The following is a 24,777-nucleotide window of genomic DNA, read 5'->3' as shown; positions in this document are numbered from 1 at the left end:
TTATCGATGAACGCATTTTATTATTACAAATTATTTTTTCTTTGTTAGACAGGTTGTGAGAAAAACCACTGGTTGGTTTTGAAACATTTGGTTATTCGGATATCTGAAATTTTTGTCACAATTATATTTAATGAATTTGTTACTGCTTTCAAATTGCAATTTTTACCCCGCGAATGCAATCGACTAATTAGTGTGTATAAGATTCAATTTTAGTTTTTGAAAGATACCTTAGTTTAAAATCAATGTGTATATAAGTAGATTGTTTAATTTGGTTCTAGCGATTTGATTAAGGAAACATGAAAAAACCGAAAGATAAAAGGAATTTGAATCATTCACATTCCTCTCACACTTAGAAAAAAAATGACATCTAGTGTGAAAATTACACGACTAAACACATCTCCAAAAAATCTGAAGAAAACTAGGAGAAGAAGAGGAATTTGATTCAACAATATGGCGATTGAAGCCCTCATTTTGGAGCTCTCCGAATTATTATTGGCTGTAAAAGTCTAAGCAAGAGTTCCTTTGCCAATCCCAAATATTTGTGTCGATATTAGTATGTCGCAGCTGTTGAGAAGGCATTCGATGTGATCCCGGAAGTGGATCCTCTCAAATTTGAACAACAATCGACAAAGGTTCAACATAAGGAGTTAGTTTTGTTTCATCAACACATGGTTTTGAAGAAACAAATTTGTGTCTTTTTATTGTAGATTGCTACTGGTGTTTATCTTAATTGGAATCAGTAACAATCTCCAACAACATATATGGCACAAATTTGTTCATTCAAAGCCAAGTTTGGATGAAACAAAGCTATCTCCTTGTGTTGAAGCTTTGTCAATTATTGTTCAAATTTGAGAGCATTTGCTTCCCCGATCACATCCCAATGCCTCCTCAACAGTTGCGGAATACTAATATCAACAGAAAATGAACTCTTTTTTTGGCTTTGGAAACCCATAATGATTCAAAGAGCTCCAAAAATAAGGGCTTGGCGACTATCCCGGGCTTGAATCAGATTCCCCTCCAATTGTTGTTTTCCTTCGGATATTGGTGATGTGTTTAATCGTGTACTTTTTCGGCAAATGGGATGAGGCGTTGGGAAAAACATACTATCTCCGTATTTTGAAAATAGAAACTATTCCATTTTAGGCCGTCTCTTAAAAATAGAAATTTTTTAAACTTTCTATTTTAGGAAGTGGACCACCTAATTCACTAACTCTATTTCCACTACTTTTTCTCTTCCTCTCTCTTATTTTACCAATTCTTTTCTCTTATGTTACCCAATATGAATTAAAACTCAAATGTTTTATTTTTCAAATACGGAGGTAGTATTGAGTTTTATTTAGATTGCAACATCTCTATAACTGTATGCACGACGATAGTATGATCATGCTGCTATAGTTAAATTATCATCTATTCCCACTAATCTTTTTTTTATCATCTTCTCAGACTCTTCTGATGAGGTAGAAAAAGCTGATGGCGTACCTGTTGAAATATGAACACAGTTTAAACAATCACATAAAAGTTAGAATCGGGATCTCATTAATTAATACATTGGGAATTATTGAATGAATTTTGGGGGGTTACATCAGCCTCTAAAGACTATTTACAAAATTCATGAGCTAATCCCAGCCAGATAAATATGATCTTGAACAAAGTTGATGCCTTGAATATATATATATGGAGTATATATTTAAGCTTTTCAATTAAAAAACAATTGCACCTCCACAACTGACGAGGCTCTGTAGTTTCTTTTTCTCTCAACAAATACAAGATACAACTCAAGCACTTGCAACGACTGCCTCTTCTTTATCATCTTCGTCTTCTTTATCATCTTTCCCTCGCTCTTCCTTAGCAAGCTCCTCCACCAATTGACGTTGCCTTTCGGTCAAGTTTCTGACACAAGAATTAAAAAAAAAAAAGTGTCAATTGTAAGGTCAAGTTTCTTGAATAATTCTCACGCAGTCCACATAATAGTTCTAGTATGAAGTGACCATGAAACAATCCAATCTAAGAAATTGTGGAACAGGACAAGTCAAGAGTAATAGTAGTATAGAACTTGATCCAGTTTTGGGTACTTACGTTGGAATGCTAACTTTAAAGTGGACGTATTCATCTCCAAGAGAAAACGAGTTTCTTACTTTGATCCCTGCACAACACATTTGAGGAATGTTATTGCGCATTTAAGAGTTCAGGAATGTAAAGATTCTGCGAGTGCTAATAGTTGGAATAAATCAGAATAGAATGCTGAAAACTGATTATGTAAGCCAAGAAACACTTCCAGGTGAAATTTTACCTTTTTTCTTCAAAACAACCTTCTGTCCAGGTTGAGTGCCAGGGCGTACCTACAGATGGTTACGAACAAAAATAGATAGTCAGCTTAAGTAGAAGAGTGACAAGTACGGAAGATTAATTAATACATTGTAGCGCATCTCTCATATAAGAAACTACTGAACCCCAGACCATCCATCCGACCCAGACACATCAGGAGAGGAAAGGCTCACGAAAAAAATAAAATATGGAACCGAGTTGCTAGACTATGTTCCATTTTTGTACTTGTTTACTTTAAAAGGAAGTAAATTTAAACAAACCTTTACAACAACTTCTCCAGTCAGAGTTGGCACTCTAATCATTCCTCCCAAAATTGCCTGAAAATAGGAGGAAGCAAGATAAAGGAGATGCACTAATGAAAAAAGAGACATCCAAACAACCATCAGCATTTCATTCCCAAATAAAAACAAACTTAATCGAACAATATTTCCTGTTACAGTCATTTGTCTACCAACCCAGTTTGAAAAATATTAATATGTAATTTTGAAAAGTGGCCCATTTGTCAGGTTACGGCATGTAACCTCAAAGGAGTCATCATGCTCATCAGATAGGAAGAGGAAACAAGCATGAAATGGTTGCTGGAAGCAGCGATAACAAAAACTAAATTCAGTTTTTACTGGCTCTCTATCTTTAGAATGTTATGATTGCAGACCTAGCTTTCCATGAATATATTAGATAATGATCAGAAACCAATATTTTTATTTTAGCAGCTAGTACTTATGTTCCACCTCATTCAATCTAAACTTCATTTTAAGCTTGTTTGTTAGATGATGTCAGACTCAAATTCCATTAGTAATACCTGAGTGATGCTCAATGTTGCATCAACATGGATATCGGCACCTTCTCTACGAAATACTGGGTCTTCTCTGACCTGTAAAATACATCCAGCATGACAACTGAGTGTAACTATCAATCAAATTTAAGCCACTTGAAACAAACACACCCATTATAGGGATATTTATGAATCTAATTATGTAACCTTGATCTTAACATAAAGATCACCATGCTGATTTCCGTCAGGATCCACTCCCCCATTTCTCGGCATCTTAATAGTCTCATCATGGCCCACCCCTGCATATGCAGATCATGAACATACAGTACTCCAGAACAGATCTTGCACAAAATTAATAAAGTTTTCCTATTATTCCTTTAAACACTAACCGTCCACCACCAGTCCCTCCTCAAGTGTCAGGACCCCCCCTGAGAGTTCAATACACACACACACACAGACACATAGGGCTTGGTTCCAATAAAAAACTTTTTATAGTGAGAATATGAGAACTTATAAAGTAACTGCTTAACCTATAAAATAACTGCACTAAACTCTACACTCAGCAAATACAGTGAATTACTTATAGGTCCTGCAGTTAGTTTATAGATTCGGTATGCAAGAATTGTCACATTCTCACAAAAGTTTTTATTTGAACCACTTCCCCCTCCCACCACACACACACATAAGAAATTTCAGAGAAACAATGCAGCGAGGACTTGTCATTTCAAGGAAAATGGTGCAAGTAGGGTTTACGGTTAAGGGATCCTATACGAGACCAAACATCAATAATTGATAAGAGTAGAGTAAATGGATGGAGTTAAATTATTGCAAAGCTAACACATATCTTCCCTGCTACTTTAAAAAAATTTCTTTTTCTTAAAAAATTCTTTTGAGATTGAGGCCGTCGAATGTTTTAATCTCAAAGTTTCCGGGAACTGCTGGAGTTGTTATAACACACCCACAACTAAGTAACCAAATAGAACATACAACAAGAACAAATTATGTATCAACTGACCTGCCATGACATTCAACTTCACAGTTTTTGTGCCTCTGACTACCCTCCTACCCTTGCAAGACTTGCATAAGCTCTGTGACAACAGCATAAAAGCATATTTATAGTAACCATCAGACCATAGTATTTTTTAATATCCAATTCAGAAAACTAACTAGTTTTACAAGCCAAAAACTAATGCAAGAACTTCCTTTAACAAATTAATGTGTTGTCAAGCATTCCCTCTTTGGAGCAAAGCTACAAGAGCGTGCTTAATGCTTCATCAGCAATTACTTTAAAAGCATGAGTTTCTAACAATCAGTTTTCAGAAATAAATGCATGTTCAAAACTTTCACATCCTAAAGATGCACATAATGTGGCTAATAGAGTTTAATTATGCACCCAAGTCTTTACTTCAATGTGCTTTGCTAACCAGCTTTCTTTAACAAGGATGAGTCTGATTCCTAGGAGGAGATTCCATGCTGATCAACCACTGAAATTACTCCCTACCACTCTTAAGTACACGCAATTACCATTCAGTTAGCAATTAGTTTGTGATAGCTAACTTGACAGTCATCTACTGGTTTGTCTCTTCACTGTCCACATGAAGACATTCAAGCAACCAGTAGCATATACTGGAATGTGAAAACTACATACCGATACAATTTTTCCAGTTCCTCCACAGTTTGGACAAGTAGATTGTAGTGTTACATGCCCAGCTTGAGATACAACCTGTCAAGGAAAACCAATATGTAGGTTTCATCAATCCAACAAAGACTCATGCTATTTATCAGCAAAAAAAATGTTGCACACAACCTAGACAACTTCAGGAGGTTGGGAAATGAGTAAAAAACTCGTAGTGGTGATATAAGGTACTCACCATGCCAGAACCTCTACAGCGTTTACAAGTTTGTGGCTTGGTCCCTGGAGGAACACCAGTTCCACCTAATAATGATCTACTGTTAGAATAATAGAAGAATTATCAGAGTAAATTGCACACAGAAAGTGTATTGATTTTGAATAATTTTGGTTTGAGCTTTGAGGAAACATGTATCACAGTACCACAAGTATTGCAACCCAAATCCGTCATGATTGACATTGTTTTGGTGCAACCCTGGACGGCTTCCATAAAGGAAAGTTCAATCGAAGCCTGTAGTCAGTGTACAGAAATTGTGAGAACTAATCCATTGAGAATACAACATAAGCAATGGAAGCAACTCCTAACCTTCACGTCCTCGCCACCCATGTCCCTATTGAAGATGTTGAAAATCTGATATCCAAACAAGGAATGCCACAGTTAGTTAATAGTATTGAGAAGATGACACTAATACACAGCCCCTAAGCAAACAAGAATGTGCTAGTTCAGTGAGCCAATAGGCCAGGACGCTACTGCCAATTTGATATGTGCCCATAGTTCTAATAACAAATCAAGATATTAAATTTATATAGCCTAACACCCGCCATAGCTAGCCATCACATCACAATACTACTAAATCAGAACTTGGCGTAAACTCAGGCCTCATTCGATATTGTTCTCCATCCCTTATTCCATTCCAATTTGTTCTCTCAAAATCTAACCAAAAGATCATAATGTTCTCCGCTACACTTTCCATATAATAATACAGACATTCTTCAATAAATTTTCTCATTACATTTCCTCTTAAAACACAAATATTTTTAAAAGACATGTTTCCCACACTTATAGGGATGCTTAATCCACTTTTTGGTTCAGCGCATTAATATCCTATAACTCTTTATTACGTTGCTATTTCTCTAAATTATCTTTCATTTTAATCATTTATATGCTAACCCACTTTGTTAGTAGAGGTGCAGTGGTGCACACATGCATATATTATTGACGAAGGGTAACTTAGTCTAGTAATAGATTCAAAACTAAACTTTGAAATGGATGTCAAGCACTTCCATTCTCATGGACTTTGATCTTTTAAGCAGATAGACATTATGTTAGTAAGCATATCTAATAACACGAATAAAATATTATGTAACATGCATATCTACTATCATTCTCTGATTCAAATGTAGCAAACAGTCCTTAACTTCATGATCAGGCACTTTGTTTGAGGCTAGAAAATGAAACTTTTTCACATTAGTGAAGTAGCAAACACAGACAAACTAAATGATAAAGAGAATGAAGAACAAACTGTGTAAAGGCTCCACCAAAAATACATCTCCAATTAGAATGTCTCTTCCTTTCCCACCACAGCACCTTACAATAGTTACTAACATTCCTAAACAAGCTACTTTAACATTCTTGCATGTCAATATGGCATTAGCTGCCACCTTTTCTAAACAAGCTACTTCACTGCATAGCATCAATATATCAGTGGCCTCACACCCTCCCACTAGTTATTAGAAGGGTATTCATTAAACCATTCATAAACATTCAATTGTTGTATCTATCAGCACCAGCAGGGAGTACAGATATAACCTCACACTTACATCCGAGTTTTTGAATATATCATGGAAAGAATCTCCAAATGGATCGAACCCAGGACCTTCACCATTACCAGCATGTTCAAAAGCTTCATGCCCAAGCTGTTAACAAAAAGGTTACGGCAGAAAATTTTGATTGAGATAAGACTAACATACATGATGCTTGCGGAAAACCAGGGAATCAAGCAGAATCAAATCGGACTAGTTTTTTCTTCCAGGTCCAGGCTTGACAATATCAATAGTTACTTCGAAATTCTTTCAGTTTGTAATGTTTCTCCACCTACTTCAGAATATAGCTCTAGATTATGTTCCCTAGAGCTCAAGTAGGATGTTTTAAATGAAACAAAAAGAGCTTGCGATCACATATTTATGGCCTTTTCATAAATCATCCTCACAAGTCAAATAAACATGAAAGGCGATCACTGTGATGTTCAGATAACGTTATGCATCTTTAATAAGTACTATGACATTGTTAATATAAGTGAAATTCCTTTTACACCATGGTATAGCATGCATATACATGATCTCAAAATACAAAATTCACACTCTTGGAACTATAAGCAGAGATGTACACCTGGTCATATTGCTGCCGCTTTACTTCATCTTTCAAGACCTGTGAAGAGTGGGACCACATAACACAATTAAACACAGGCAAAAATATATCATCGGGGAGTTTTACTGAGGCAAACTCGTAACCCAGCCACATACCTCATATGCTTTCTGAACATCTTGGAATTTCTTTTCAGCTTCCAGATCATCCTTATTTGTATCTGGATGTAACTTCTTTGCAAGCTGCACGATAAAATAAATCGTTTAGGTTGGGAACACTTGGACAGACGGTTTTCGGGATAAACATGACAGAACAATAGCATACCCCATAATAAGCTTTCTTGATTTCTGGAGCAGTTGCACTTTTACTAACTCCAAGTAAATCATAATAATCTCTAGACAATTGAGCTGAGCAGAAAAGAGCAATAGAACAACAAGAAGTAAGGGCAAAAAGAATATAGGTGAGCATTAAGCTTTTTGACAGTGAGCTGTGAGCACATGTATATGCGTATGTATAAACAAGATTCTATATATTTTTTACTTTGTTCGGTTCACTTGCCACTTGGCTTGCCATACATGTTACTACAGAATATCAACATCGTGTATCTTCGCACTATTGTACAATCAGTGCAATGAACTTAATTGGCAAACCACATCACAAAATCCCGATCCCAAAAGCAAACTAGAATAAGGAGAAAGAGAAAAATTACCAGTGCTGTGAATTGATCTCGCAGCACCCAAATTATTATTGAAAAATAGCAGCTTCAGCCAATAATTCTCGCTGCCCACTGTATTCATAGAAACAAGAGCATCCGATTCACCTAATTGAAAGATGAAGAAAAAAACAATGAAGCAATTGCTCATACAAATTTGAGGTACCATTTCCTAATTTAGAATTTGAAAGAACACTGGATTGATAGGACCGCGAGGTGCTGAAACTTCTGCACGCGCCATTCAAGAGCGAATCACACAACTGCAACCATTTACAATAACACTGGTATGAATTGTCGATGCGCTAAAGCAGCCGCGTAAAAATAAAAATACGTATAGCTATAGTACATGTGAATGCGAGTAGCGGAGAAGAAAGCAAGAGAGGGAGCGGTGGGCGAGACGGTGGCCTTGGAATTGCGCCATTGCTTGATACTGCGAAACCGAAAACAGATGTTCTGTAAATTCCCTAAAACCCTCGATAAACCCTAAACCTCTAAATTAAATAATTATATATTTATATGACTCGTTTCTTTTTACAAAAGTTAAATCATTGTCCACATGTTTAACCTAGACTGATTACAAAAAATATGAATTGAGAGAGTAATTTATGCTTGTTGTAATGGTAGCATAAGCTTAAACTATTTTAATGTTTCTATTTATGTTGGTTGTAGATTGCTTTAAAATGAAATTAGGTCCTTATATGATAGAAACTGGATTTTGAATGGTAATGGCTCGGGATTATTGATATTTATTCAATTAGTGTTTGGTTTTCAAGAAAAATAGTGGCAAGATATAATTTAGGATTGAGTTGTGAGATTATTTGACTAATTATTCCATGATTATTCATTTAAGATTGAGCTGTGGAATTGAATCTCATGAACCAAGCCCGCTACAAATTTAATCCAGGATACAATTTTGCAAACCGAACACCCCACTTAGTATTGGGTTTAAGGTTGTATTAATATTAATGATAGGTTGTCTATTAGCCAACATGTATGTGTATGATTAAGAAATGGAGGGCTAAATGAAGTTTTGTATGCTCAAATAAAAAGTCATAAGTTGGTAAGATAGGATTCATATAATGGTTATATAAAAATTTAGAAGGTGTTATTTGATGATGGAATTGCAAGTAAATATTTGTGTTTAGTGTTAACCCAAAAGAAAAAAAAATGAATAAGATTGGAAAAGCACAATAGGACTAGAGTGTTGCCCACTGTTCGAAAACCGGCGGTTCCGGTTCGGAACCGCCGGTTTTCCGGCGGTTTTGGCGGTTCCGGTTTTCGAACCGGCGGTTTCGCGGTTCAATTATATTTTTTTTTTTTGAAATTTGGCTTTATACAACAAATCGGAACAAGACAATGCATAATTCAAGCACAAATAAGACGAATAAGGAGAAAATGAAATATATTTTATTGATTTTGAGTTGTAACGGACAACGATACATTACAATTTACAATACATAAGTATACAATACAACAACATACAACAATGTAATATAATTTACAAGTGTCGTCGCCTCGTCGGACTCGGAAGGTAAATAAAAAAACATGAAATGGGGGGGAAAAAGAAAAAATTGAAAAGGGCTTGGGATCAACTTAAACTTTCAAAGTTAAACTTTTCAAATTTAAGTTGAGTTGCCTACTTATCCACAATTTTATTGAGGAATCAAAGCCCACGTAGTTCTCTTACCTTGGGATCAACCCTTTTTTCTTGCAAAATGTTGCCCATTTTCTAAGCAAACACATATCAGCACGCCATATACACATTGCTGCATTTCTAATAGGGGCAATTTGATCTTCCAAAGCAATCAATGCATCTCGAACACACATAGTCAGATTATTATTCAAGCATCTAGCATGGAAAAAATTAGCACTAATAGATAGTTTGTTCTGATTTTTTCCATGCTAGATGCTTGAATAATGTTCTGACTATGTGTGTTCGAGATGCATTGATTGCTTTGGAAGATCAAATTGCCCATATTAGAAATGCAGCAATGTGTATATGGCGTGCTGATATATGTTTGCTTAGAAAATGGGCAACATTTTGCAAGAAAAAAGGGTTGATTCCGAGAAGAATTTTCATAGATCATTCAGGATGCGGCTAAGTTGTACTTGAAGATCATTAAAATATATTCCCCATTTGATAAATATCTTATTGGTGAAAAAGTGGGTATCTTTGGGGCAGATGGTACTGGAACACAAATTTATATATGGAATCTGGATGAATGAGGATCAGATTATAGTTTAAAATGGGAAGTTGTGTTCATTGGCGGAGGATATATTCCAGTACCATCTGCCCCACCGGGGAATATATTCCAGTACCATCTGCCCCAAAGATACCCACTACGGGAACAAATATAAAGCGTATAACAATGCTTAATAAGAGTAGCACTTGAGTAATTAAATGGAAGCACAATAGCACAAATGAGAAATTGGAGACAAAGAGAGAGAATTGGGAGATTGAAGAGAGAAACTCTTATTAACACAAGAGTGGGGTAAATGTAAATGAGGATAGAGGAGAGTATTTATAGATAAAAATGAGGGGGAAAATGGAAGAATTCGAATTTGAAATTTGAAAAAAAAAAATTTGAAATTTCACAAAACCGGCGGTTTTGGCGGAAAACCGCCAGAACCGCCGGTTTCCGGGACAAAACCGCTAGTTTCCGGGATAAAACCGCCGGTTCGGTCAACGAACCGTCTGCAAAAGCTGCGCCATTGTCGCCTCGTGTTCCGCGCCGCCTCGAAAGCCGCTGAACCGGCGGTTAACCGCCGGTTTTCACGGTTAACCGCCGAAAAACCGGCGGTTCCGGTCGGTTTTGCTGCTGAAAAGCTGCCGCCGCCGGCCCCATCCCCCATGCCTCGATATACGCACCCGAACCGGCGGTTCCGCGGTTAACCGCCGGTTCCGAACCGTCCCGAACCGCCGGTTCGGTGACGGTTCCGGTTCGAAATATCTTGAACCTGAACCGGACCGCGACCCGAATTGCGACGGTTCCGGTTCGGGAATATTGCCACTGTTCCGGTTCGGAACCGGAACCGGTGGGCATCTCTGTCACTAGATATGACATTAAGGCCATGTTTGGTTGGCGGGAAAGTAAAGTTGACAAGGAAAATGATTCCTGGGAAAATGAATCCCGGGAATATGATTTCTAATAACTTTACTTTCCCGTGTTTGGAAAATATCAAGATTTGAAAGTATATATTTGATTTAAACATTAAACAAAAAATATACTTATCATTTTTTATTTATAAAAAATAATAATACATATTATTTAATAAATTATTAATTACAAATGATAATAATTATATTATTTTATTTATTATTACGATGGATAGTTTAAATATGGATTATACATCATAATATATAATAATATAATAATAAATAAGATTATTATTATTATTATTATTATTATATTTACTTAATTTTTAATTGAATAAATTTTATAATTTAAAATTTCACTACAATTTTATTGTTAATTACTAATTTATAAATTCATAATTATTATATTATTATATAATTATAATTATTATTTAATAAATTGTTATTATTATTATGATAATAAAAATAAAAATAAATATTAATAATATAGTTATAATTATGATAATTTGAATTATAGTTATTTATTATCCTGAAATTAAGTATGGTTTATACTTTTAAATTATTTTTAAAACATTGTAATAAATAATAACAATAATAATAATAATAATAATAATAATAATAATAATAATAATAATTGTACTATATTGCATTAAATATGTAAGAATCCTAAAACTGGGAAAAAGAATACCTAAGAAAAGTTAGGATTCAGAATCCTGGAAAATTGTACTAACTTTCCTTGTTTCAGAATTTTGATTACTTTTCCAGTTTGATTAAAAACGGAAGCACAAGAATTTAAAATTTAAGGAATCAGATTACTTTCCCAGACAGAATCATGGCAACCAAACATGACCTAAAGTCTAATAAATTGTTTAGATGGAAAGATGGAATTACAAGGGAATACATGCAGCTATTTTTGGTGAAATATAGATTCAGGAGAAATAGTTAAATGCAAATTAAAATCTATGGAAGTACATGTACAAAAGAGAAAAATGAGATGCAATTTAAATTCTCTTCAATTTTGATCAACTGCAGATGTGAACTACATGTAAATACTTACATTTCTGAATCAACTGCAGAGAAATGCTCTCTAGATGCAAAATTCTCATAGCACACTTATTAAAACAACTTTGGAAGAGTACCGAATGCAACCGTAAACTAATCACGCTTCAATGCAGAATGTATAACTCAATTGTAGTTGTAAAACTTAATTCAGACTGACCAAAACCTACACCTAACAAAAAAGAACCAAAATGCAGCAGCCAGGCTCAGTTAGATAACTCGGCTTTCGCTTTCCCTTTGGACTTTGTTTTCCGCTTCTTGGCGTCTAAAGCAACCAATCCCGTGCCTAATCCAACCGGAGCCTGATCTTGCTGACCTGGCTTGGCTTCATGACCTAGCACTCCATTTGAGGATTCGTCAGATTCTTTCTTCCCTCCATTAGTGGCCTCGTTTACAGCAACCTCGGGAGGAGGCGGCGCTCCTGGGTTAGTGATGTTAGAGATTGGCAGTGAAGCCTGTGCAGGACTACCATGCCTACTTACTAAAAGAGCCTTTGCTGCTGCTTTCTTCTTCGCTCTTTCATCCAAACCCCTCGCACCATTTAAAGATTTCTTTCCAACAACACTAGTATTACTAGAACTCCCAGCAACTGCAGCTGCTTGAAATGCTTGTAACAAGTCTGGATGCGCCTGACATTACAGATAATGTCTCAGTATAATCATAATAAATGCTTATATGCATGTGCTCTCTCAATAATGCAAAATACTGTTTTGCCCCAGAAAACAAAATCTATAACTTGTTTTGCTTCCTAAATTTCTGGTAGAGAATGGTCAAGATCCAACAGAACGACAGTTACATAATATGTGCCTCAAGTTCAATAATAGGAATCTGATCTTCTTTCCGAAAAAAATCAAAGTAAAAAAGAATTCTCTCACAATTATGAATACCTTAATCATATCAATAGCCTTCTGTGCAGAATTTGGATCCAAAGCCTGTCCTTTCTGCTTTTGCGCATTAGCCTGTAATAGAAACAATATTTTATGTTCTCTCGAAAGGTAAGGATATCAATTGGGCTAATAAAAACAAATAAAGCAAATGACTTCCAGAATAAACTAGAATAGATCATTACTTGCAGTTCACGCATTTTGAAAGTATTCATCCAGTTCTGAGAGTCCTTCGTCCTAGAGTCGTCCTCACCAAGTTGTTTGAGAAGAATATCATATGTTTTCTTTTCGTGCTACCATATAAAAGATCAAATAATATTAAGGAATGTTCTTACACTTCAACGCATCAAACGGTCCTATAGTTATCAATCTTTGGCAGTCGGCACATACCTGGTGACAAAGCTTAAATGCTCCCATACAGTTAAATGCAATTGCCAAAGCATGATAACACACAGCAGTCTGAATATGTTCCTCTCCTAGCAGTCGTTCATTCTTTTTCAGCGCTTCTTGCAAGTATCTAAGGGCTGTATCCATTTTCCCGATATCTTGGTACATCATGGCGACATTTATGAATGTAGCAGCAACATCAGGGTGATCTGGGCCAGATGACAAACTTAAAAGAAGCAATGCCCGTGACATATGACGCAATGCAAGCTCTGTTTGGTTCAGACCATGGTAAAAGAGAGCCATGTTCCCGTAACTGCAGAAACCACCATGTGAGCATGGATGACAGCAGATTAAGGGTGCATAAGAGCACCCCACCACTAGAGAAACTTCCAAAGATGATAATAATAGACACGCATGAAAACAAGACCGACAAAATATGGAAATTCATTTTAGTCTATCTATCAGTGTAGATCAATAAAGATTACCAAGTCCAAAATTGGTCCCATACGTTTGTCCAAAAAACTTTTTGGCCCTATACATTAGGTGTGTTAAGCTTCTGGTCCAAACAATACATTTTGGTACATATTTAACGTTTATGTAAAAATTATCAGTTAACCAGGTTTTTACCTGATTGATGAGTTAAATATAGACCAAAACATATTATCTAGGACCAAAAGCTAAGTAGATAACATGCTTAAAAGGTAAAAGTTCAAATAGGTGTTTTGTGCAAATGTACGTGACCAATTTTGGACTTTAAAACGCAGTTGATGGCTAATTTTTTATGAAACAATTAAATATGAACCAAAATTTATTGTGTAGGACCAAAAAGTTTTTTTAGCAAATATACGGGACCAATTTTGGGCTTAGTCATCAATAAAATACTACATTATGATGCATGAAATAAAGCCTAGATATCATGTACGGACAATAAAACTAGAACACAAAAAATACGATAGGAATAAGAGGAAAGATTTGTGCCTGTGAGCAGTATCAGGGTGGCCTAGTCCAAGGCAGCGTTCATTTATAATAAGTTCCTTGTGCTGTTGCAGTATCGCTCCAGCCATGTCTCCAGCGTGATACAAGACCATGGCTAAGTATCTGAAAACAAAGGTGTGCAGTAAATTAATTAACTTATAAAGTGACAAATCTGATGATTTGAAGTCAGCTGTCAAGCCACATTGAATATTAAGGACAGGTAAAGCAATAATCACAAAATTAATATATAAGCAAGTATCAGTTAACTACCTGCAACAATTTGCAACCTCTCGATGCATTGGACCCGTAACCTGCAGTTTTGTATCTGAAATTGGTTATCCATTCTAAGAAAGAACACTGAGAGATCATAGAAAGACTGATAATATATATCGGACCTGCTGAAGAATTGTGAAAGCCTCCGAAAAGAGCACATATGCCTCGCTAAGCATTCCCTGACAAAGCAATGAAACATCATTAATATAACGAGAATAAATTCATAATCAAAATTTGTGTAACAAAATTTGCAATATTCGGAGATTAAGTTAGCAAGCAATATGGTAATGATCCCCGCAGATAAACATAAACATCCATAATAGTATTGCAAGCAGTTAAAAAATGAAACATTGTACTAGCAATCTAGCATACTTCCCAATCAATTTGAATTTGAGATTATTCATTATTCTGAGTAAACACACTATTTCTAAAGGATTACTACGCTCAACAGCAAAGATGGATGCATCTATGATTGCATGGCAATTGAGATGCTGTTAAACCCAATTGTCCATGTAATAAATCTTAGTAGCATACCTCTGACAATTGAACTTTGCCCTTTTCAACCAGATCTTTGGCTTCTGAACTGATTGGAATAAAATATTTTACCACCGGTTGCATATTCAGTATATCGGAAACTTGGAAAGGTGTGGCAGCACCAAAATCATATTTGCGAGCAGTAATGGTGATTCCAACCTGATCACAGAGGTAAAATACGTAATGAATGCAAACAACCTACTACCAAAATGAACTTAATCCCAACAACAGTTAAGGAAGCCAGCAATTATTTTTTTTATCAACTGAATGCCATATTATGCCATTAAGAGAAGACATGTGAATAGCAACTGAACAGAAATGGATATAATAGAAGATGAAATTCCTCACAGCACATGCAATAATACCCTGATTATCATGGCTGCTTCCACATCTTAGACAGAATAATAAGAAAAGGCAGAGAACCTTCCAAAAAGTCAGTCACCTAGATACCCACATTAGCAATAGCAGTTCAAAAAACCACCAAATTAGTGAGCCTATTCATTTGTGCAATCATGGTAATATATTACAACACTATGCTAAAATTACATGTAGGGAAACTAAGTTATCTTTTATGAAGGATGTTAAGTTGGGTTTTCAGAGTTTACTCAACAAAAGATTACCTTTTGGCAAAGATTTCGTATTACTGAAATTTTCTTCACCTGGTTCCTTGCATCCTCCGGTAACTCAAACTGAAGAAGATTGCGTGCAACAAAATAAAGACATATATTTACCAATAAAGAATATAAATGAAGTCAAATGATATCACAAGAAACCTGGTACTTGAGTTTTGCAAATTCCTGAATGTCAGCCCATAAACTTTCCGAGGTAAAGCTCAAAAACAAGGACTGCTTCTTTTTCATATAATCGCCACTTTTTGACTTAGCTTGTGCTTTGGAAGACTTTCCTGAAGCATGATGACCTGATTGACCCTGTAAATAAATATAGTATAAATGTCAGCCTGGCACCAAATAGAATAGTAAAGATTCAGTTTGTTCAACATCAGAATGAAATTGCGAGACATGATGAGAATGACATTCATCTTCCTCAGTTCAACTGTTTACAGAGATCTTTCTAAATCCAATGCAAGGATGTTTTTTATGTTGTCAATTGAAACTATTATGAATCTATGAAATTGTACAACTAAAGCAGAAGACTAAAAAAGAAGAAAATGCTCATGAAATCTGAGCTTTTCCATAAAGCAGAACTTCAATGTAGAATAAAAAGAAAAGAGTTCAACAAGATATTCAAAACAAAGCATTAAATCGCATGTATACCTTTTTGTGGTTTTTGGTGTGTGTACTGTTTGCAACACCTTTGGCAGACATACCCTGAACTTTTCCAGCAAAACAGTTCAAATAATGTGACACTGCATGCCCGATATCATGATCTGCTGTGTCTCTTAAAGCATCCTGCATATCAAAGTGGAAGACAACTTAATGTAATGCCCGAAAAAGTACACATAATATGGCAGATAGTTTCATCCGACAATCTTGTAATAAAGCACTACAAAGAATGCCCATACTGCCACATATTAAAGTAGAGACACAAAAGAAACCACAAAACTAACTGTAAATACCAGGATCAACTACTACTTGACAAACTGACCAGTGCATGTGTAGGGTTTGTTAGTCACCTTAATAACATGCTTAGCAGATCTGACGACAACCTCATTGGAACAAAGATCCCACAAATGAGGCATATGCCTGGTCCCCTCAGCTACCTGTAACACCAATCAAAAGATAGCCTCATTGAGTAGACAAAGTGACGCAGGTTTAATAACAAATAGCCTTCTGAATCGGTACAAAAGAACATAAGATCCCGCTTCAGTTACAGAATACAAGGGGGTGCAATATGAAAAAGGGATTATAATTCATTTTGAGTTTGTTCATACCCGTCCGATATACCGAACATTAATGCCATGTGCATGAAGTGCTTCTGTCAAAGTTTGTCCATCCATAGGTGAAACTTCAAGGGTGCAAAGATCATGTATGAATTTAGGCAAGGCAACATCTTTTAGATATAAACTTGCTTTCCGCACATTTTCTTCGTCTGCAGCTATCTCCTGGAATGGTGAAAATTTTAACAAAATTCTAAATGTGCAGGGGATGAGGCAAGTTTGAAGGATCAAATAAGCTACCTCTGGATTCCCAGATAGCTTGAATTCAGTAAAGACATTAGGATTGAACAGTATCTCCTTGGTTGCATCTTTTCCATTGAAGTGACAACCACATTCGTCAATATTCTGCTTTTCACCATCTACGGCATCCTGTGACTAAAACATGGTCAATAAGCGTAAACAAGCAAGCAAAACAGAGAGCCGAACAGGCTGAGAGTAACAAGTGTGACAGCAACAATAAATAGTTCATCATTTCATGTTATGCAAGATATTCTAGCTTGTGACAGCAACAAGTGTGAACAGTTCAAATCCCAATAATTGTTATAGTGGTCACCCCTTCTCAATTTGTTTGAAGTGGCAAATATCAGGGCCATCTTAGTCAACATAGGAAAAAATATAATAATTTATTAAATAACTCAATCCTTTATAATTTAGAGAAACGAAAAACATAGAGGATAAAAGCAAAACTCCAATATACTCATTTGACCAAGGGCTTGTATACATAATTTCAGGAAATTACAAATTTGTAAAAGTTTCCAGCTCCAACTTATGCAAGCATGTACTGCAATAAAGGGTAAATTAGAAAAGTAAAAAACCAATTACATTTTGTATTTATATCTTTAATTGCATAACACACCCTGGACGTGCGATACCCAGATATGAAATCAAACGCATGTGTGAAAAATGGATGTCAGGCCATTCCAATTTCTCTGGGTTTTGATAACTTAGGAAAAATATAATTACGAAGCATCTAAACAGATCTAGTATCCCCTATCTAGAGTAACAAACAAGATCTAAGGGCACACAAATATTCCCACAGGATATATGGCTGCTTATCATGGTAGAAATGCTAAACTATGCACATCCAGAATACGGGCAAGCAATGTCAATTTAGAGTAGATTAATACAACCAAAAAGAATATTGCCGGTGCATTAACATGCAAAGAACCAACTTGGGACTAAATCAATTTCCACAGTTGAATCACATCTTGTAAAAGCTATGTTTCAGTCAGCATCTAGACGATATTTTTCAAAATGATCACCTGTAACTGTGAATCAGTTGTTGCTGATTCGGCATTTTCCTCCGATTTCACAGATTCGTCACCATTATCGGCACCCAAAGAATCAGAAGCAACAGGATTCTCTTCATGTGATTCACACCCAGAGCTTGACTTCTCACCTGCCTCAGCCTTTTCATGCATAAAGGAAAGGATAGTATGAGAATATATATTAGTCAAAACCCTTTCTGCACTGATATTAGAGTGGAAAGCAAAGTCTTACATGGCAAAACGCAGTTATAAGTTCAGGCCTCAAAATACAAAATCTGGAACCAGGTCCATTGTAGTTTGCATCACGAGGAGTGACCCTCATCAAATCCAGAAGGTAGTGTCTGGCATAGCACAATTTAAAACAGCATAAAATTTTAAGACAAAATAGATCAAAAGTTGCATGTTCACAGTAATTAGTTGGAATAACAGCTCAAAGCAAGCTAAAATGAGGAAATCTGTTTCTCCAGTTCTACAGGGAAGTAGCACTTAACAAGGATCATAAATTGAGGTCGAGTGACACTTTTTACCTCTAACAAACTTATCTACTATTTCAACCAAGAAGGAAGCAGGAATGCAGGGTGATACATTTATAGAATGTCTGCTTGAAGAAACCTCCATTACTAAATACAGAGTGATTTCTAGCAACATGGGAAGCCAAACAATAAAGAAGGTAATTCAACAAGGCTAATGAGAGAATTTGCAAACCAATCTGAATTCAGAGTTACCTGTCATCACTGCCAACAATGCCCTTACACTCAACTGGAGCAGCTAGCTTGACAGCATTACCAGACCCATCAAGTACAGTGTGCTCCTTCAGATGAAGTTGTTTAGAAGCTTCCAGAACCTGAAAAATGGTAAAGAAAATCAACCAATCAAATTAGAAGAATGTGGCACTTAATAGTAGCAAACATTAAGTCCTTTTGAAAGATTAAGACAGAATTAAAAAAGAAATCAAGCACGGTTCACTGATAGCAAGTCTAAGATGTGGTTGCAGGAACTACTGTCGGTGCCTATTAAAGCACCCATAAAAGGAAAGGTAACGCACCCAATCACCAGCAGAAAAATTTAATAGTCTTTTAATGTTAGGCCTACTTTTTCTCCAGCCTAAAGGATTTTGAGGGGGCAGGAGGGGCAAAAGATAAGTAAATAGAGAATAAAGTGCACACATGTAACTTAAGTGATTTTCCCAGAGCGTTCAAAAGTAACAAAATAAAAGTTTCTGGAGAAGGAGATGAAATATCTCTTTACCAAATATTTCTCATTTCTACCTTGGTATGAAATTCTTCACTCCAGCAAATTGTCTTGCCATTGTCAACAGAACCATATAGAAGGGAGTCTGATTTATCACCTTGGAGAATTCCGGGCAAAACACTCTGGCAAGAAGAGCAAGAATATATGCATTAAGTAAAAGAATCACAGTTAACTGACATTACTGACACATGAAGAATATACCAGCTGATCCGTCAGTCTAACACGTAAGATCAATCATACAAATGAAGGGCAATAATAATGACGTCACCACAATAAACCATACAGTAGAAAATGTTTTACACATTAAATAATAGAAGATCTTAATCTGCTCGACGTCACATCCAAATCCAAAATTCAAATAATACTTGTATTCTGTTAGAAAATAGGTCATAGCACCACACCTGTGCTACCACCCTGTGACCTCTGTAATCAATAATGGCCATAGCAAGACTGTATAACCCAGGAACATTAGCTTCCTGGAATGCCTTTGTGCCTTTTAAATCATTATTAGCACTTGCATATGTGGCTTGCTCACTTTCAGCCAATGGAGTCTCTGCAGGCACATCAGGGGATGCCTCAGTGCCATTTACAGTTCCTGCATGTGGAACAGAAGATCCACCCCCAGTTGATTCACTCAACGCTGCTTGTGTTAGAGTCTCCTCATTTTTATCAGAATAAGTCTGACATTGAGCTGTGCTTTCAACTTTACGGAGCTCTTCTGACGGCCGCCTTTGGCCAATCCTCAAGGTCCGCATCAATAGCAAAACTGAAGAATATGTTGTTGTGAACATACCTGAAAACCAATAACAAACAAACATTAGATTAACACAACTGTAGACTAAGACATTACTAAGAAGTTGCAAGAGATATAATTTCAAAAATATGGTGGTCCGGGGCATTGTCATTTCAGTTACGAAGACAGAGGGGTTCACTACGCATAGGTAGAGGAAAAATACAGCAAGATAACACAAGAATGATAATGCATACAGTTCAAGTGTCCCATTGATACCTAAACAGCTAAACTTGAGTGTTCATTTGGTGATTTTGGTCACATTATCAATGAAAACAACAGTAAATGTCAATGATTAGCCACAAAGCCTAGAGAAGTAGATGGCATATCCAAAAGTAAATCTAGAAGAACAGGCGGCATAAGTTCACAAAAAAGTAAAACAAATATCAATGAAATTGAAACATTGAAAATATCAATATTTATCGGCTCACTGACATATGAAAGCATTCCGGATCTGTTGGATTAATAGGTGGAATGCATCTGCTAATCACTCCGATAGCACCGCTAGTAGCCGCATCAACAAAATCAGAAGTAACTTTGTAAAGAGCTCTATCTCTCAGGATCCTGCAATATAGGCATAACAAGTACGAAAATATTATATGATGAGTTTACACTGAGGATACTCTGACTGGCAATAGATGTATAAACTATAAAGATATAAAAGGTATACCTCTCCTGATGGGTAGCATGGGGGAACTCCCGGCAAGCCTGCAGCTCTTCATTCCAATCTCTCTGCATGCCGATCAACTCACTTCCAAAAGAAAGTGTCAGAGAGTTTTCTGCTCTGGCTGCATCACGTTTGTGTTCTGAATACAGAATCATCCATGAGCAGTTATCAGATTAGAAATAGGGATGAAAGAAAAAAAAATAGGGAAAGAAGGAATTAAGGAATACAAAAGATTTGAAGATTGACAAACTGTTAAATCCTGAGAAAGACAGCTAAGTTAGGGAGATATACAAATTGAATAAAACAATTGGACTAAATGTAGAACCTCACAAATGCAAGCATATGATGATGACTAAATGCTACTTATGTGATATATTTTTATACATTGTGGTAAGGTATCACTTGTACTAACCAGGGACAGGATACAGGCCAAGCCATGTATCTGGTGGCAACAGAGATTGAACGTTCTCAAAGGGATGTGCCAAGGCCTTCCTCTCCAAGGTTTCACGGAAAGCTTCAAAATAAAAAAATAACATGAGTGATTTATAACAACAAAGATGATTCTTACATTTGTGAGCAAAAATAGTAAGCTAGTTGGATACCATATATGCTTGTTACCTTTTTGAACTTAGGACTAATCTTTTGCAAAAGACCAACAAGGTTGTAGCTTCTGAACCAGCTCTGTTGGGCCTTGAGTCAAGAATATTCTCAGTGCTGGAGTTAACATAGAAACTTTTTGTTGTTCCTGTAATGCAATATTTATTCCCTTCCAGTATTACCACGTCCAAATAAATCAAGTCTCCAGAAAGCCTGATAATCAGATTTAGAAATTAGGAACAAAAAACATTAACCAACATATAAAGCAAAACAATGAAGATACAGGATATCAAGTCATAAATATATGAAAATGATGAGTTAAACAACCTTCTGTAGCTTGGAGGTGGATTAAATGAAGAGAAAACAATACTTTCAACACATTTGATCTCTTTGGAAGGAGATGACAACAAACTATTAAGTGAACTGGTAACATTCTCCATAAAATCCAAATTATCAAGCTCTGGCACTACAGCTTTCACAGTATCTATACACAGAAATAGGTGAAAGAAGTTACAAGTCTGCTCCAAAGCAAAACTCACATTTACATAAAAAAAATAATTCACCTAAATAAAAGAAAAGAGGTCTATATCTTGAAACAAATACAAACCTGCTTTATTATTAGCTGTGTTTCGACCTGTTTCATGTTGTAGTGCAAGTGTTGTTGATAACGAAGAATGTAAGGTCGAAAGAGAAAGTAGGTCTCTTGTTCGATGAACATGAGCTCTGATGGATCGATCATCATATAATGCTAAAGAGGGAAAGGCACAAACACACATGCACATCAAGAATTAGTCTCACTTATTGAGTATCTGCTAGTAACAACTGATTAGAGTGTTTTAAACATACCAGCAACCATTTCCAAGAAGCAGCTCCCAGAAGTAATATCAGCAACCTCGGAGATCTCGTTGTAATCTTCTAGATGGTGAACAGAACCTTCCTTTGCGTGCAGTAACAAGTCATAGCAAGTCATAAAACATGTTTCTGGGGCATCAAGAAGAAACTGCCTTACATCCATTACAGAATCTCCAGGGCTTAACTGTAAAAGCCCATTGACCGAATCAATGATACCGATATTCAAATAAGAGAACAAAGTAGAAATAGATCTTCATATAAGATGATCATTGAGTAGGTATCAACACATAATATAATATCCCAGTGGTGCTGCATAGAACGCAAACTAGATCTCTAAACCATATCCAAATATCTTTTGAATTGGCAATCTCAGCTTACCTGCAGCTCAAGCTTCTCTCCTCCTTGTGTTTTCACGGGAACAGGATATATGTGAACCTCGGCTGCAATGGAAGGAAAATTAATCATTTAGCATATACTGTCACGTAGATTAGTGAAATGTTAGTCCATGTGTATTCTTCATGTTTGCACTTGTGCAATTTGCAGAATCGAAATTACCATTCAGGTGCATTCTCAATCTAGAGAAGAAAATCATAAGTCAATCCAAAGAATAAAAATTATAAGGAACCAACGAATTCAACAGACAGTTCTACCAAGCCAATTAGAGGTATAAATGCCAGTGTCTAATTTTAGAGAAAATACCAAAAAAAATATGCAAAAGACAACCAATAAAGAAAAGCTATGAATGAGAAAAGACTCTGGATGAATATCATGCCATAAGAAAAACAGAAACAAAAACTGCTAGCCTTTCCTCAGCAAGGTTATACTTCTAGGGTTAGTTCAACAGATACTCACACCATATAAACATGGTATAAACTTATAGGAATATTTATTTTACTACTAAATCAAATTGAGGCTTCCAAGCTTCAGAAACTCAGTAGCAGTCAGCAGAGGCTAAGAGAAAAGAAGGTCGTCATTTTGGGATTTTACATACTAGAATATCATTGAGTATTAATTATCAAAATCACAGTATAAATCACGTTGCCAAGACCAGCATAATTCAGTAGTAGAACAAACTGCTCCACATAGCTTAATCTGAGCATAGATCATAATCAGAGCCATGCTGCAACTTTCCAGTTCATATATTTTGTGCAACTGTCTGATAGATAATCAGGAAATATTTGGGTTTAATTCAATTTCAAAGTGCTGGGAAATAATTAAAGAACTGAAATTTTTAATCAGGTTGTTGTGAAAGATTTCTCTAAGATTCTTTTTATCGGCATTACTACTTAAGGAGGGCAAAAAGATTTCTCTAAGATTCTTTTCATGGCATTATTTTTTTAAAAAGAGGAAGTGAAACTACAGATAACAACTGATGACTTAAAACACAGAATGAGGGTCCCACCTTGCTTCGTTTGATGCTGCTCTGATGTGTTATCTGTTCCTTCACCTCCGGCTTTGTTTCTAGTGATTCACTCAAGCTTTTATCTCCATTGGCCTCTGAAGCAGGGGAGCTATCATTTATGGAGCATCCGAGGATAAGGCGGTTTCTGATGGATTCTCAGCGCTTTGCTGCGACCCTTTACGGTTCTTTCCCCTATTCGACTTTTCCGCCATCTTTGACCCTTACATCAGGAAACAAACACTAGTATTAGGAAAATTAAACGCTAAGCTCACATGTAACAGCAACTATGAGATTCCAAATAAAAACAAACACATATAACATATATAGATGATTAAACTACCAAAGGACAAAAAAATCGGGTTTTTCTTCTACGGACTAATGTTACTATTCATGGCCTTGCTCATCCATGCATACAGCACAACACAATATGCATTCTAACATTACAAAATGGGAAAATTTCGCAGTCAAAGCACAAACGAAACTGATTAATTCTCAATGATATTCGTGGCAACGGCAAATATGATCCACAAGCGATAAAAATAAACCATTTTGAGAAGATTGACGAATCGAATAGATGAAATACAAATAATAATACGGACAAAAAAAAGGCGAAAAGCATGTGTAACTCCAAGCTGAAGATAGCAAACCACAAACCTCAATCCAAATCCAAATCCAATCCAAACATCAAACAATTTAATGCAAATCAATAATGCACTAATAATTATATACGGATAAAACGATTTGTAGTTGGAGATTTACAGATAGTAAGTAGTGAGTAATCTATATTGTATTGAATATTACCAATCCAAGAAGGGGGGAGAATCGAAAGCTCAATGGATTGACAAAACCAGTAAACAGTGAGTTGATGGCAGAGGGTTTTGGCTGGTGGCTGAGGTTTAACCTTTATGAAATTAGGGGAATGAAATGTAGGGAGTGTTTCTGAGAGACTGAGAGACGGCGGATTCTAATTTCTTGAACAAATTTATAGTATTTCTAATACTGGACTATTTTTAATCTTTTTATTATAGTAATTTCTATAA

General features: G+C 36.0%; 1 protein-coding gene and 1 pseudogene across 1 annotated transcript; both read right to left on the bottom strand.

Moving 5' to 3' along the window:
• Positions 1-1,515: 1,515 nt before the first annotated feature.
• Positions 1,516-8,370, bottom strand: LOC121764958 (chaperone protein dnaJ GFA2, mitochondrial-like). Its single transcript, XM_042160990.1, has 18 exons — positions 8,151-8,370; positions 7,971-8,064; positions 7,802-7,879; positions 7,417-7,499; positions 7,251-7,334; positions 7,117-7,155; positions 6,549-6,644; positions 5,314-5,358; positions 5,151-5,238; positions 4,969-5,033; positions 4,746-4,820; positions 4,113-4,185; positions 3,305-3,396; positions 3,125-3,196; positions 2,586-2,642; positions 2,291-2,339; positions 2,077-2,143; positions 1,516-1,890 (listed from the first exon to the last, which is right to left on the bottom strand). The coding sequence occupies exons 1-18, from the start codon at positions 8,223-8,225 to the stop codon at positions 1,776-1,778; spliced, it is 1,347 nt and encodes a 448-aa protein (XP_042016924.1). The 5' UTR covers positions 8,226-8,370; the 3' UTR covers positions 1,516-1,775.
• Positions 8,371-11,891: 3,521 nt separating this feature from the next.
• LOC121765790 lies at positions 11,892-24,699 on the bottom strand (annotated as a pseudogene).
• Positions 24,700-24,777: the final 78 nt, after the last annotated feature.

The sequence above is a fragment of the Salvia splendens genome, chromosome 14 (assembly GCF_004379255.2).
Source record: "Salvia splendens isolate huo1 chromosome 14, SspV2, whole genome shotgun sequence".
Lineage (NCBI taxonomy): Eukaryota > Viridiplantae > Streptophyta > Magnoliopsida > Lamiales > Lamiaceae > Salvia > Salvia splendens.
The sequence above is the reverse complement of the archived record's forward strand: the minus strand, read 5'-3'. Positions and strand labels throughout refer to the sequence as shown.

Coding starts and splice junctions, on each gene's coding strand:
- LOC121764958 (XM_042160990.1), bottom strand. CDS start 8,225: ATGGCGCAATTCCAAGGCCACCGTCTCGCCCACCGCTCCCTCTCTTGC. Junction 7,500..7,801: donor GAGATCAATTCACAGCACTG/GTAATTTTTCTC, acceptor TTTTCTGCTCAG/CTCAATTGTCTAGAGATTAT. Junction 3,397..4,112: donor GAAGTTGAATGTCATGGCAG/GTCAGTTGATAC, acceptor CTGCATATGCAG/GGGTGGGCCATGATGAGACT.